Source organism: Castor canadensis, chromosome 16, assembly GCF_047511655.1.
Source record: "Castor canadensis chromosome 16, mCasCan1.hap1v2, whole genome shotgun sequence".
In the NCBI taxonomy this organism is placed as follows: domain Eukaryota; kingdom Metazoa; phylum Chordata; class Mammalia; order Rodentia; family Castoridae; genus Castor; species Castor canadensis.
In genome coordinates this window covers 17,190,332-17,206,072 of record NC_133401.1, presented here as the reverse complement: position 1 = coordinate 17,206,072, position 15,741 = coordinate 17,190,332, and the positions used below count along the sequence as shown (strand labels likewise).

General features: G+C 49.2%; 1 protein-coding gene and 1 long non-coding RNA gene across 3 annotated transcripts; both read right to left on the bottom strand.

Moving 5' to 3' along the window:
* Positions 1-927: 927 nt before the first annotated feature.
* On the bottom strand, positions 928-8,729 carry LOC109691145 (MHC class I-like protein MILL2). Its single transcript, XM_074057350.1, is given in 5 exon segments — positions 928-6,021; positions 6,106-6,384; positions 7,399-7,677; positions 7,896-8,429; positions 8,723-8,729. Coding segments are annotated over 5 exon segments (1,209 nt in total). The 3' UTR covers positions 928-5,911.
* Positions 8,730-8,760: 31 nt separating this feature from the next.
* On the bottom strand, positions 8,761-12,108 carry LOC141418006 (uncharacterized). 2 transcript variants are annotated; one of them, XR_012442633.1, is made up of 2 exons: positions 11,502-12,108; positions 8,761-10,538 (listed from the first exon to the last, which is right to left on the bottom strand). It is a non-coding gene; the product is annotated as an uncharacterized lncRNA (long non-coding RNA). The 2 variants fall into 2 exon arrangements; XR_012442634.1 differs by having other exon boundaries at positions 8,761-9,306.
* Between the last annotated feature and the right edge of the window lie 3,633 nt (positions 12,109-15,741).

The following is a 15,741-nucleotide window of genomic DNA, read 5'->3' as shown; positions in this document are numbered from 1 at the left end:
TCCCAGGCTCCTTCTGAAGTCACTCCTGAAGTAACTTGTCAAATATGTCCTTACTGACTAGTGTTTGTCCTATTGTGCTTGGCAGTGGAGGTAAAATGGCCAAGCAGAAATACCCTGCCCCTCCCCCTTTGGTCTTATAATCTGAAAAGAAGCACAGCCGCGGAGTAGAAGGGAAGAGAGTGTGAGGAGGTTATGACAGTGACTTGCCGGGGCTTTTAAACCACGTCGCTGGACTTACCTGTGCTGCTGTTGTTTACTTCCAGATGTGAATCTGCAGAGCAATGAGCGAGCCTCAGTATCCCCAAGTGGGAGAGGGATCCTGAGAAGAGAATCCTGCATCTTCTGCAGTCTCTGCCTCTAGGCCTTGAGAGATGGCTGTCCTGACTCTGCTGCGCCCCACGTGCTCAGTTTGAAACCCAAAACAGCCTGAGTCCCAACATTCTCTCTCTCTCTCCTCTCTCTCTCTCTCCCTCCCACTCTCTCTCGTGACACACACTGAAAAGAGTGTTCTATGTGTAGTTGTAACATGGAAGACAGACCTTCAGAGAAACTGGGGTGGTGTCAGAGGCCACAGAGTCAGTCCCAGTGTGGGTCCAGCCAGGCAGGGTGACCGTGGGCATCTGAAGCCCATTTCTCTTGGTCACTGGAACAGATGGGCTCATGACGGGTCAGGGGTCCATGAGACTGGGCACAACGAGAGCTGAGCTGGGCTCACCTGCCTCTGGTCGCCTTTAGCACAGAGGCTTCATGAGCACATGCTACATTGTCCTGCACACGGATTCCTCTGCTGCTACGTTCACAGCCACAAGGCAAATCACCGCAGAGAGTCAGGGCCACAGGAGGAGAGCGACCATAGCTAGGAGTCACTGTGTTAGTCATCTGCAAACCACGGGATTCCTGACACATCGCTCCAACACTGATTCATTAAATGGGTGTCTTAAATTCACACCGGACTCACTTACCGTGAACACAGAAGGTGACCTCTTCCTCACCTGCCTCTCTGGGGACTAAAGACTGGTTTGGGTCAGGTCACAATCACACCAGTGAAGCCCCCTTTCCAGGGATGGGAAGGAAGGCTGGGTGCCATCAGAAGAAATGTAAGAGAACCAATGCTGCCTTCCTACACACGGGGAAGCCAGAGAGCACCCACTATTCAGGAACATGAGTCACCCCAGCTGGGACCAGGGCCACACTGATGGTGTAGCTGCGGGGGACACAGAACTTCACTTAAGCCGGACAGTTGTCTGGTGATCAGGTTTCCGGTGGACTTTCTGCAGTGTGGTTTACCTAACCCGAGAGCCCACCCCAGCTGCTAACACTGTCCCTGTCACCCAAATCACAGGCACCCACGCCTTTGGATTCTGACTGAGATGAGGGTGTCCTCCCTGAGGTGGAGAACAGCCACCCACATCCCTCATTCTTGCCTGGATCAAAGTTTCCTATTTTTCTTCCCAATACAGGGACGGACTACAGAGGGAAATGTGCATGGGACGGCACCTGGTCAGCACCTCCACTTTGTACACAGAGAGGGTACAGTGGGTTTTGTGGACTGGCTAACCTTTGACCCCTAGATTCCAACCAGGATCCCCATCGAGATGTCTGGATTCAAATGAAAGATCCAAGTTATATTAAGAGAAGCACCGGGAAACACTAGGAAGTTCTATGAGGAATCCTGTGTTCTATGAGGACCCAGCCAAAGCCACGTGTTCCTCTCACTTCCTCCAGGGGGCGCTAGCACTGAAGCGATGTCCTCACAGGAGTCCCCATTAGCTAATCTTCGTATGCTTAGACCATGTTTTATGCTGAAATTGCAGTTCTGCAAAGCTGGGAACAGTGGCACTGGATACAACTGTTGTGGAGCCTTATTTTTCTTAAATAATAAACCACACAAGGTAGGATAGCCCTAGAGTGGCGAATTAGACAACCAAGAAAAAGGCAGATGGTGAGGTCTGACCCTGAGTGACCACAAGAGAGGGGTGTCTGCTCCCGGGCAGGGGTGGGTGGCCGAGGGTGTCCTGGGCAGTGACAGCAGATCACAGCAGGTCTCAGATCAGATGAACCTTTCCCATACTCACAGATTTCTGTTTTCTGTTGACATGAGTGAATATGTTTCCATTTAAGTAAATTTCTTTCATTCGCCCTTTGTGTATAATGATTTTGGGTCATGTTTAAGATCTATATCAAGGTCACAAAGATGTTCTACAAATATTTTTTTCTAAAACTTATTATTTATCATTTGCCTTTAGATGTGCCATTCAGCTGACATTTATTATGTACATGGCATGAGGGAGCAATCCATATCTACATTTTTTCCATGTAAGAATCAGAAGGACACAACACCATTTACTGAAAACCTCATCTTTTCCTAACTGCACAGCAGTGTCAGCTTTACCATGCATCAGGTGAGGGCAGACGTGTGGATCTCTCTCTGAGCCCTGTTCCCTTCATCAATTTGTCTCTTCTTGAAGCAGTGCAGTCAGTCCTCGGTGTCTGTGGTTCTGAACCCATGGAATCAGTCAACCTCAGATCAAATCTATGTGAACACATAGATTGTCCTTGCTGACACTGTCACCTTCCTTGTCATCATTCCTTACACAGCACAGTGCATAACGACCATTTACCTAGATTTACATTGTCTCAGGATTGTGAATGATCTAGAGGTGACTTAAAGCATGCAGGAGGAGGGGTGTCATCTGTGTGAAATTTAAGTGTAGATGTTTTACTTAAGGTACTTGAGCACGTGTGCATATTCATACCATGGGGGGATCCTGGAAACAATCACTGCAGACACTGAGCTCTGACTGTTCTGTTTTTGTAGCTTTATTCTGATGACTTTGTAAGACAGGCAGTCTTCACTTTTCCTTGTCCTAATACGCATGAATTTCAGTTACTAAAATTCGGTTAAATAATATCTGTCTCTCAACAACATGGTTCAGATTTCAGCAGCAAGGTACACCGCCTGTGAGTAACTGCGTAAAGTATAAGTTTCCTGCTTGTCCTTCAATCAGCTATCCACGACCTAGGCAGTACCCGTGCATCCTGACAGAGAGCTAGACCTCATGACTGGCAAAGTCTGCTCACGCATTGTTCGGTTCTTGCCCAGATGGCAAAGCATGTAGTTCTGTCACCACCTTCTCCCCTGGAGTTCAAGAAAGCCTTGGGCACTTTTCAAAAATGGAAAATCAAAAGAGGAAATTGACCAATAAGGAGTCAAGTGCAGCAAAGAAACAAAACGTGATTAACACCGGAGGGGAAGTAACTCCAAAGTCTAGTGGTCGCAGAAGAGCTAGCTGACCTTGGGGTGTCCACACCGCGGTATCTGGAGGGACTCTAGAGAAGCAACCCAAGGAATTAAGGGGAGGTGAGCTGATCACCCTGAGTGAGAGCACTGTGACAAAAAGGATGAGGCCACCAAAGGAAGAGACACTGGCAAAATACTTGCACATCGAGGAAATTCTTACACAGTTGAAGACCTTGAAAGTGCAAAGGGTAAAACTTAGAAAGTAACATGTGTCACTAGTCATAGGATGATTTGTCCCAGCATAGAAAATGTGTCACTGCGTATTATAAGTCATATGATGAGAAGAAAGCAAGCTGTGTTCTTCTCGATAAATATTTACAAAAGCAAACAAAAGACAAAGCAAACAAAACCCATCGATGTGTCGAACACTTCAAACTGCAGTGCTCTATGTAAATAGTGATTTGAACGTTAAATTTCCATATGCATTTAGAATCAACATTAGGACAGTTTGAATGTTGTCACAAAAGTTCATAATGCTTACGGGAAAACCAGAAATTACTAGTTTCAACCTGCACCGTCTCGCTGTGTCCTCACAGTGGAAAGAACAAGGCAGCTGTGAAGAGGTCCTCTGTGAAAAGGTCCTCAATCCCATCAGGAGGCCTGGGCACCCGTGGTGTAGTCACCCACCAAAGGCCTCGTCTTTTAACCACATTGGGGAACGAAGTTCCAGCATGCAACAATGAGGGGGACATTCAGACTATAGCAATGTCATTCCATACTTCCCTTGAAAAGCCTATTCATTGTACATGTCACAGTTCAACTGTGCTCACCCTAGAGATTTTAATATCCCTCCTGTATCAGTCTAAAAAATTTCTACTTTTAACACTGCTGTGACATCACCATGCCTTTTCCAATAAGAACGTGCACTGTGTCCTCCTCCCTGTACATTGTTATTGTCACACATTGTGGGTGGGGGGACTGGGGTTTGAACTCAGGGCTTCTCGCTTGCAGAACTGACACTCTGCCACTTGAGCCACACCTCCAGTGCATTTTGCTCTGGGTATTTTGGAGTTGTGGTCTCATGAACTATTTGTCATGGCTGGTCTTGAACCTGGATCCTGATTTCAGCCTCCCAGGTAGCTAGGATTACAGGCATAATCCTGCCTAAAGATTTCATTTTTGAATAAAAATTAGAACAAGGCACTGGAATTTTGCCTGTCCACTCAACATTTATCTTCATTTAGTCACACTTGGCAGTTCTGAATTTCTTATCCCCTCCTAGGTCTGCATTTTTTTCTTCTGTGCTCATTTCCCATCTGCCCTGCGGCTTATTCTGTTTTCTGCATTTTTGTTCTATGACTTTCTCAACTTTTATGTGATTTTTGTCCAGAAATCACCAAGCATACATGTCAGAGGGTCTGGGACTCCTTCCCAGTCTCAATAAGTGACTCTTATTTTTTTAAAAACACTTTCTTAGAGAAAGTTTCAAATGCACACAAAAATAGTAGCCACATAACATCCATCAATCAGCTTAGACACTCACCAGCTTTTGTCTCTTGGGCCATCTCTATCTCTAACCCTGTCATCTGATTATTCCAAAATTAATCCCCAACATATGTTCATCCCCAGGCCCAAAATTTTAACATGCCTAAAAAAACATAAATTATTGTATGTGAATTCAAAATATAAAAGCAGTATGTATTTTTAAAACTCACAATAATTACTTAAGACCACCAACTAGCCCAGGTATAATATTTAATGAGATATCCCCTGAGTATCTCTTTTGGTAACATTTACGTGTTTGAATCAAAATCCAGATGAGGACCCTAGTCACCACCAGTTATTTTGACTCTCAAATGTCCTTTTGTCATCACTTAGCCTCCATCTGGTTTTTTTTTTGTGGTACTGGGGCTTAAACTCAGGGCCTACATCTTGAGCCATTCCACCAGCCCTTTTTTATGTTGGGTATTTTTGAGATAGGGTCTCTCGAACTATTTGCCTGGGCTGGCTTCAAAGTGTGAACCTCCTGATCTCTGCCTCCTGAGTAGTTGGGATTACAGGTGTAAGCCACTGGCTCCCGGCTCATCTCTTTTGGTTGCTTGTTTTCTTTCTGGTCATGTGTTTGGTGAAGGGACAGGATCACTTGTCTTGCAGTTTCCTGGAATCAGGACTTCGCTTCTCCTCAGGCTGAAACTAGTTCTCTGCTTCTGTGACCTGAAAACTTAGCTGAGAGACACTATACCCAGCATTCAGCAGCCTGTCAATTGCAAGAGTGGAAGCCCTGGATGGTGGCTGGTTGGATCCATCCACTCATTGGGGTTGTAAATGGTGCTGAAGTAATGCTACTTTCTACCTGTGTAATCTAGACTAGTTTCACAAACGCGTCTTCCTCCCCAGCTAATTGCACATTCCAACATACAGATCTTACGTGAAAGGCAAGATAATTGCTTGATTCTCTTCCCCTCTCTTGCTCCCCCAGTCTTCTTATTTCTGGGCTAGCTCTCCAGCACCTTCAGGATGTGATTTTTCTAGCAGGCAGAGGGCTTGTCTGCTCCTGTGCTGCCCCTGGAGGAAAGAAGAGCACTGTCTCCACTCACCACCAGACAGAGCACAGAACTGTCCCCCTGTCCCTGCCCTTGGGCTTCTTCCCTCCTCTGTGTCCTCGCTCCTCTAGGCCTGGATCACCAATACCAGCACAGCAGAAAGCATGGAGACAGGCAGAGGAGCAGCAGCAGTGGCTGCACTGAGAGTCAGCTTGTCTTGATGTCCTGGATGCTTGCCTGAAAAGGGTGGTGATTTCACTCTGTGGGCCCTTCCTGTCCCTGCCTCCACTCCCTACAGCCAGGGCTCCCCCAGCTTCTCACCAAAGACTGCAATGTAAGTAGTTTTTCCCCTGTGGTCTTCCACTTGGCAGGTGAACCTCTGTTCCTCTCCAGGAAGGACCCGAATAGCCACCCAGGTCTGGTAGGTGCCATCCCCACTGGGTAAGATGGCCCCAGAGCCAAAAGTGCCCTGGTGCGTGGGCTCGCCATCCTGAAGCCAGGTCAGGTTGGCACTCCGAGGATACAATTTAAAAGCCCTACACTTCAGCATTATCCTGCCTACTGGCTTCTTATTGTAGGTCACAGTCACTGTTGGAGGACCTGGGGGAAGAAGAGGCAGAGCACCGTGAGGCTGGGGACGCCCCCTGTCCTTGCCTGATGGGACACTGAGAGCAAGAACCAATCAGCCCCAAAGAATCACCCTATGTACAGTTACCCCTCCCTGGAGGCCATAACCCCAGTGGTGGGAGGAATGTGGGAGGTTGACCCAGCTCCAATTGCTCCTGACTCGGTGGGTGTCAGGCCCTGTTCCACCTGGAAACCCTGAGAGGACATGAAGTCCCTGCTGTCTGGGGACAAGATCCACCTTTCAGCATATGGAGTACATGGATTTGCAGGCACTGATGGGACAAGTGGCGCTGCAATGGTCTCCAGGGACTGGGAATCTGGCCTAGATGGTATGTGCCTCCTTCTTCCATGACCAAGCCAGTTCTGCATGCTCTAGGGGACAGTGAGGGACTGTGCATAAGGATAGTCAGCTAACTGTGGCTGCTATTCTTTAGCCTTGGACCTGACCTTTCTCTTGGGAACCACTGGCTGACAATTGGTGTTTTTATCCTGCCTTCCTTCCCCCACAACCGGTTTCCCAAGACCCCATTTTGTTTTCTCTCACAGCACTTAACCAAGGAGGCAATTTAAGCTTGACTTTTCTAAAAACAAGGGCAGAACAAGAGTGAAAAGACCAGGGTCACATAACACAGGAAAGTGTGGGCTTGATTATGTGGCATAACTCAAAGGCTGGAACGTTCTGTCCTATCTCAGCTGCAGCCAGGTGACCCATTTAGCCCTCCACCCAGGAGTTCAGACGTAGTCATCTTCACTCCTCGGGATCACCATCCTAGAGAATGAGGCTGCTGGAGAATCAGGGAACCCCTGATTCCCCAGTTGTCTGACCCTGCAATGACTCTAGGGGAGACCCCTCCTGCTCCTATGTGAGCATCATTATAGGCTGTGCTACCCTTGTGCAATTCATGAGAACTTACCCCCTCTCAAAGATAATAGCTAGAGCCCTGTAGGGACAGCACACTGAGGGGACCCACTGCCTGTGGCCAGTACCTATAGTCACCAAGGGACTGCTCAAGGAAGGCAGGTGTCTCTGGAGTTGAACAGGACAAGTTTCAAGCAGGAAAATCTTCACTAGCTCCACGCTGGGGCCTTGCATCTCCCAGAACTTCTTGATCTTCTGGACTGAGGGCACCGCCACTTTCCAAGTGAGAGTCTCCAGGTGAAAGGTGAGGAAATCCTGCCCATCGAAGCCCAAGCACCTTCAGAAGCCTCCAATGTTGAGGTTTTCTTGGAGCTCACAGCCCAGTGTGGCCTGGAGGGAGTGAAGGCCTGGCCACACTACCAGGTAGTGACTTGTCACCTTGGTGTCCTTGGACCTCTGCTAGACTTCAGCCCAGAAGGCTGTGTCCTCTGCTCCATGCAAGTGTGAGGCAATGGTGTGGTCTTAAGACATCACTTTGTTCCATAAGCTTTGCTGTGCCCTGCCCTCCTCGCTGGCATCAGGAATCAGAGCTCTGACCCATCTGTCTCTGGCTTTGTGCACTCACCCCCATCCTGGCCCTCCTGGCCCATGATCTCAGCCAGAGTCTTCCTGAGCTGCTGCTCCTTGTCCTGCAGGTCTTCAGTCTCTCTGGCCCAGGCCTCAGCTCCCAGCTGTCCCCTGCTCCTGAGAGCAAGCCCAGGGGAGGGCTCTGCCCTGTAGCTCTCCCCATCATAGTGCAAGAAGAGCTCATCGTCCAAGTACCCCAGGGCCAGGAACTGGGGCTTCCCAGGCCCATCCAGAGACAAGGCCATGAGGTCATAGCGGAGTGTGTGGGTTTCTGGGGACAGAGGAGACAGGTGACACACTTGCCTTGAGTTACTGAAGTCAGACAGCTCTGTACTGATCCATCTCAGAGGGGTGGAGGGAAAGAGAGGGCCAGGCAAGTTGATTAGAGTAGAAAGTCTTAAAGAGGTGTAAAAGGAAGAAGGGAGGACTAATGTCTGTCTGAGGAGAAAAAGACAGAAATGCGTGGGACATCCTGAGAGGTGCAGGTGAGAGTAGATCAAGCTGAAAATCTCTGAAAGGCACTCTTTGGTGACTTAAAAGACAATTGTAAGGAACTCTGTTAGACCCTCGGGGAGTCTGCAGCTCAGACAATCAAACCCCATTGGAGTTGTGAACTTTGTGCTGCCCCAGGTGCATCCTGACTGAACTGCGGTGTTCACCCCTGTAGTTCTGCCAAACGGAGGAAAAGGATGAAGCCCCAGGTGGATGGAAACAACAGAAATTAAAACAGGTGTGTTGGGGGCAATGTGCAAGAAGCAATGAAAACATCCAGAATACAGGAGGCAAGAATCTACCACTGGTAGTCAGGAGCTGTTATCAGTTGACTTGCCATTACTGTAACAAAAATATCTGACAGAATCCACTTAAAAAAAGAAAGGTTTATTTTAGTTCATAGTTTTGGAGGTTGTAGTCCATAGTGGTTGGCTGGTTGCTTTTGGGCCCGTGGCAAGACAGATTCCAGTGGTAGAGTAAGCTGTTCACCTCCATGGCAGCTACAAAATGACAGACAGAGGAAGAGGAGGGGCCAGACTCCCAATGACATTTTCAAGGACAGGACCCCAAAGTCCACTTTCCTTCCCCTAAGCTCCACCTCCGAAAAGTTCCACCATCTCCCAAAAGTGCCAGACTGGGGACCAAGCCTCTAACACATGGACCTTTGTGATCCAAACTGTAGCAAGGGGAGTAAAAATTTCAGACAATGGGAGCAGATTCTAGCACTAGACGAAAAAATGATTTCCTATCAATTTGATATATTTAAAAATATATAAGGAAAATGGGAAAATATATGAAAAGAAGAAAGGATTTCAGCAAATTATTGAACTATATAATAACTATGATGGGGGGCGTTCTGGTGTAGTCAATGGTAGAGCACTTGCCTAGAATGTGTGAGGCCCAGGATTCAATTCCCACTATAAATAAATAAGTAGATAATAAATAAGATTTCTAGAAATTAAATAATAGCATATGAATTTTAGAACTCACTGAATGGGTCTTATAGCAGACTGGACATGGAAATACAGAATTAACTTCAGGACAAGACAATGGAACACAGAAAAACAAAACAAAACTAAACAAACATCTGGAGTGAGGACAGAAGGTGGCACCAGAACAGGGACAAAGAAAGCAGCATAGGTTTACTAGATGGCTTCAAGTGCACCAGCAGCCAGAGGACAGGTTGTCCTTGTAGCAGAAGCTGCACGACCTGGGCTGAGTGTCAACTCCCAAACTGATCCATACCCATTATTGCAAACCAGCTCAGAGATCAGCTTCTGCCAAATTCCCTGCGCGCACACACACACACACACACACATGTTCGGAGCAAAGAGGAAATTACAGAAGACAGCTGTTTACACCACTTTTCTCGTGACACGGTGGTGAAACTTCAAGAGCCCAGTTAGGGAGTGGAAGCAAGGAGAGAATCAGAGCCAGGTGCACCTGGAGCTCAGTCCAGATCTGGGGAGAACAATGTCAATGCCGTTCGGGGTGAGGCTTGTTTCAGTCACAGACCCCTCCAGCAGGCAGGGCAGGCTCACCCAGAGGCCAGAAGTGGGGTGGGGGTCACCCCCAAAATACAGACAACGTGGTCGGTCACCGCCCCAAATTCACCGTCGCCACCTGGTCCGCCCCCCACGCAGGAAAGGACACCCAGGGTGGAATCCGGTAGTTGCGACACAGGGAGGCATTGCCCCTCATCCCTGCACTGGAAGCCAGGGCCACCCTGATGCAAGGGGAGGGGAAGCTGAAAAGATGGCGAGGAAACTTTAACCCAGGGCTTTGCAAAGTGCATTTCAAAAAGCTTGGCGGGAGCTCCCGGCTGCCTATTGGCCAGGTGCTGGGGGCGGGGTTGGGGCGGGGATGGGGGGCGCAGAGAAGGGCGGCGGGTCTTGAAACTAGAATTGCATTTAACTGGGCGGGTCTGACGCCTGGAGTGGCTCCAGGGCACAAGGATGACGGCCTAGAATTCTCAATAAAAGGAATGCAAAATGAAGACAGTCCAAGAAAAACACACACGACGTGCAGGGCGGTTGCTAGGAAGTTTGCACTAAGGGAAAATCCAATATGAGTTCTTCAGACACAGAAGACTGTATTCCAAAAGGAAACAGATGCAGGAGGAAGGACCAGCATATTACGGAGCAAAAGCCTGCGTAGATACAAAGGAGCATGGGCTGAAGTGTAGCTGAGATTACAGGCATGCACCACCAGGCTGAGCGAGAATAAAGCAACAATCTCATACAAACTGTAGCAGAAAATGGACCAGGGATGGGGGGAGATACCGCAAACTTGATCGATAAGGCCAGCATGAATTCGGTGCCCCCTTTCCTTGACCCTTTCCTGCCTTTCTGCCCACACCTGACCCCAGACCCTTAGCTGGTGCATCCTCCCCCGTCCCTCACTTCAATTTTTCTTCCTGCCCATGGCTCCCCTTCACCTCTATGGTCGGGCCATGGACTGCCTCTACTTTCCTCACTTCCTGTTTAATCACAGCCCCCTCCCACCCTTAATTACTGCCGGCCCCCAACAGCCTGTCTGCACACCCCTCACCTTCCCTGTCTTGGTACCCAGCTACTCGCTGACCCCTGCGGACTCCCCATCCCGGTGCTCCAGCAGTCGCTCAGCACTCACCACACCCCCACCCACTGTATGAATATGCTAAGGAGACACTCAAAACCCTACCAAACCCCGCCTCTGAGCCCGACCCGCACCACGCCCTCCCCCGCATCCCCAGACCCAGACCCAGCCTCCCTGCTGACACCCCTGTCCCGGGAACACCGCTGCATCACCTGTCTGCAGACTCCTGCGACCCCCGCTGCCCGCACCCACTGCCACCACGCCTCCACCCCTCGGATACTCACGTGTCTTCTTGGGGTCACCGAGCCTCTGCGATCAGCCACCGCTCTAGGACAGCCTCAAGACACTCCCCCAAAGCAGCACCTGGTCCCTTAAACACACACCGCCACCTCCTCCCCACTGCTCCCAGACGCTCCCGCCTTTGGCTGGGGAGAATCCTTACTTAGCCATCACCCCTTTCCCTACACGCAGGGCGCTTTGCTCAAAGTCACACGCACCCCGCTGCAGGGGACAAGCCCCCCACAAGCCATCTCACCAGCGCAGGACCACGGCCAGCCCTTCAGGAGCAGCAGCACCAAGAGCACCTTGGGGTTGGGGATCCAAGACAACGCCATTTCCGCAGCCTTTCTGCTTTCCACCATCAAATAAAAAGCGGTTTCCCACGTTCACTTTCACTTTCACAGTAAGATGTAGAGCAGAACATGTCACTTGTTTATTAACTCCACCCAAAGCCACCGAGGTCCCCAAATGATTTAGGGAGCAGCTTGTGGGTAGGGCAGTCAGCAGGAAACCTGTTGTTGACACACGTGGCAGAAAACACCAACCTACAGGCCAACGGCTAAGATCATGTCTACCTAAAAGGGCGATGAACTTGAATGAGCCTGTCCTTGGCTTCCTTACAGCGTCACTGTGACAAGGTAGTGAGAGCTTGGCTGTAGTACAGGTCACAGGCACATTTTCAGATGTGTGCAAAGTGAGCTGCTGTGCACTGTCTCCTCTCCTTTTCCTGCAGGAGGCATGACTATTCAAAGTCCTTCCTACAAAAGACAGGAATCTTCAAACCCTTCCCTATCAAGTGAAATGGAAAATTTTGTTCCTGGGTGCTCTGCTTAGGGTGTGCAGCTGTGCTTCTGCCTGCCTTGCAGGTGGAGTAGCCTGGACTGCTTCCTTCCTGTAAGAAACCTCCAGTTACCCATCACTTCAGAACTAGTCAGTGCGGGATTTCTATCCGACGGGAAGGACTCACCTAGCCAGTGACACAAGGAGCCCTCAAGTCTGCATCAGGGAGATGAGGGCAGGGCAGGCTGGATGCTTTGCTGATGGGAGGGCTGCTGGTGCCTAACCAGGGCTCCCTGGACACTGAGAATCCCTGACAGGTGATGTGCTTTGGGGTCAGACGGCCCTGGGTTCAAATTCTGCTTTACTCCTCATCGAAGGTGTTTAGTGATTGCTATGAAATTCATCAGAAAGGAAGAAACACAAGGAAAGTCTGCTAAGTTGTGAGGAATGTTCCACCTTACTGGTCTTGTCTGGTGTGGGTGTCTGACGAAGTCTGTATTTGAGTAACACTTGGAATGAGAGAGGTGCTAAGGGCACCCTGCCAGGACACTCTGTCTCATCTCTAATATCACGAGTTCTGGGTAGTGGAGCAAATCACCCATCGAGACAGAGGAGAAACCTGGAGCCCAGATCCTAGGTCAGACCTCAGCCGGGCATGGACCCCAGGCTTGGGTCAGTGCTCATCAATGGACTTCCTGAGGTGAAGAGGACCCTAAAAATGACTTTAGAAATGGGCTCAGATCACTCACAAAAGCACGCTGAATGTAGGACAACTTTCATAATCTTTGCTCTACTAAATATTTATAAAAAAATTACCATAAATAGCAAAACAACAGAACACATTCTATTATTTGTGCATTACTTGGTTTGCTGACTTCAAAACAAATAATAAAAGTCATAGTAAACAAAATAACCTTTCAGAATTGAGTTCAGTAATTTAATTTGCAGTCAGTTCCTGTATCTTTTATGTGAGCATACTTAATCAAATGAAGAAAGGATGAGAGAAAATAAGGAACTCAAATTTACTTTGTTCTCATTAGTCTAACTAGGGCAAAATATAGGAGCTCATGATAAACCTTTATGGAAGTCAGTCCTGGAGTACTGGAATTTGGAGGCTGAAATATCACAGAAGTAGCCTGTCTCCATCAGTGTTATTGGGGCAACTATTTTTGTGAACTGAAAAGGAAGAATATCTGAATTTATGAGATCACGACCCAGGAAGAGTCCCTTGTCTCAATAACCTGACACTGAGAAGTGTGTCCTGGATGACCTTTCATGCACACGGAGGGTGACTGAGCTCCTTCAATGTGTCATTTGGTAGAGGTCATCTCTTCCCTCTGTCCCTAGGCAGTATGGTGACTTCAGGGGAAGGGGTTTCCAGGGAGTTGACTTAAGTGAGGAATCCCTGATCCACTTCATAATAACGAACTTGAAAACTGGCTACTAATTATAAGAACAATAACATGTTCTTATTTGTAATTTGTAAATTGCTTGAAAAGATGACTCCTCCTTCTCACCCAGAATCCATTGCATTGTGGTGATACTCAGCTTAGAGTCAGGACCCAGAAATTTTAGCATATGGACAAAATTGACACATGGAGGGGAGATGGGAAGGGTATGAGGAGGCTGTGCTGGCAGCACCAAGGTCTGAAAAGATAAGGGGGATGATGCAGAGAGGTGGGGAAGCTCGAGGGTCCCTGATCTGGCCTGGGAGTGAGAGCTGATGGTCCTGGAGCAGGGCACCTCAGCTAAGGTTTCAAGGATGAGTGGGCACTGTGCCTGTATCAGCAAATCCGTGACCCTAAGAGCAGAGGACAGGGCAGGAACAAGGGCTGGGTTGGACAGCAGGGCCAGGGCAGCTTGTGGGGCTCAGGAGGACTGTGAACCTTACCGTGAGCATCCTGAGCACATGCTGGCAGGGACAAGTGTGGTCAGATGTATGTGTGTAGAAGATCAGGGTTGGGGGAAAGAGGGCTGACAGAGGAGGCAGGAGACTAGGGAAGGGGTTGTGGAGCTGAACCCTTCCTCCCACCAGCTCCAGGGTGTTTACTCTGACAGGGAGTAAGCCCTTTCTCAGTGCCTTTTCTCCATTTGCCCTTTTGGGCCCAGCTGTGCAGCTCAGGGAGGACCAGGGGTGCCAGGACATAGATCAAGACACTCAATAGCAGGCAAAGCAAGCCAGGTGTGTTTAAATGAGATCACGTTTTTAATGAAAAAGAACACAGTGGAAAATGGATCGGGTGCATTCAACAGAAGGCTGAACTACAATGTGAATTGCTAATTCACAGCTGGTACATTTCGTTAGCTGCTGGTGGTTCGTTATTTCCAGTGAGTCCGTGCGCTACAGCTTGTTGTTTTAGCAAAAAGGGGGGGGTCTAGGCTTGAAGTGGAGCCTGGGTACGTTGAATGCACATCCTTGGGCAAGACAGGGCTGTTAGCTCTGAGGCTCTACAAGCCCAATATGGTCCTTTTTTGTGATGCCCACCTTTAATGCACCTGTCCAGATAAGGTCAAAGAGTGGGGGAGGCCATGACACAATAGGGAACGTGGGAGGGCAGCGGTACAAACCAGAGCTCCACGGACACTGACAGCCCCTGACTCCCAGTCATGAGGCACTGGGGTCAGGCAGTCTTATGTTCAGATCCTGCTCCTGCCCCCCTCCCAAGGCGTCAAAACAGCCTTTACCCACAAAGCTGTGCAATCCCCCCACCAGGCCTTCTGAGTCCCCAGTCCTGTTCTGTCCAATGGGCTTCACTCCCTGGGGACAGGTCTCAATTTTGCTCAGTTGATGGGTACTGAAACTGGTACTTAGGTGTTGGGTCTCTGCTCTCTCTTTGGTTAAAGAAGGTTCTGGATATTGATAATAAGCGTGAGATCCTGACCTCAAATGAGCATTTGTTGAATTCTCATTTGTAGTAGAGACTGTTAGTGGACTGAGCTTAAGACCACTGAAAATTCCAAGTAGAAAAGGTTGGGCAGGAGTGGAGTCAGGTTGGGGGAGACTGGGCAACTCAGGACAGGGGTGTGTGGGAATGGCTGGGGACCCTGGACTCACAGGTCCTTCTCTGTCTCTTCCATAATGGCCGTTGATCAGGAGTCAGTGTTCACTGAGCATCTTAGAGGCACCGGGTGTCAGGGTTCAGACACAGCAGGAGCCGAGGATTCAGGGAAACAGCTTCCATCAGATCTGCCAGTGCCCATGGTGTGAGCTCTAGGGGTGCTGTCCCCAGCCTGGCCCTTGGAGTAGTTGAGGAGGCTGGCCCAGCTTCCTAAAACCCGTGGTCTCCACTCCAGAGACTCCTTGAGAGTCTACTGCCCTTTAGTCAATCCTGTGGCCTCACCTGTAGGACACTCTGTGCAATCTGCACCAGGCCGAGGTACCTTCTGGTTCCTTGGCCTCTCCTGTACCTGGCCCCACTCCCTGCATTTCATGTGTCCACCTTGAACAGCACCCAGTTTCCCAATACTGAATTCTCTCCTGGGCCTGAGGAGAAACCGACTCAGGACCTAGGCAGGCCTGAGTTACACCAGACTCCTCACACCGCAACATGGAGAAGCACTCAGTGCCCTGTTCACTGTCACGCAGAGGCTCCTAGGAGGGGGTAAGGTCATGGGGACTTTTCATTTGCAAGTCCACGGTCTGCTTGTTTTGAACTTTCACCTGCTTACTATTCGCCTCTGGGTGCCATTCGACCAGGTCATGTGAAAATCCTCGT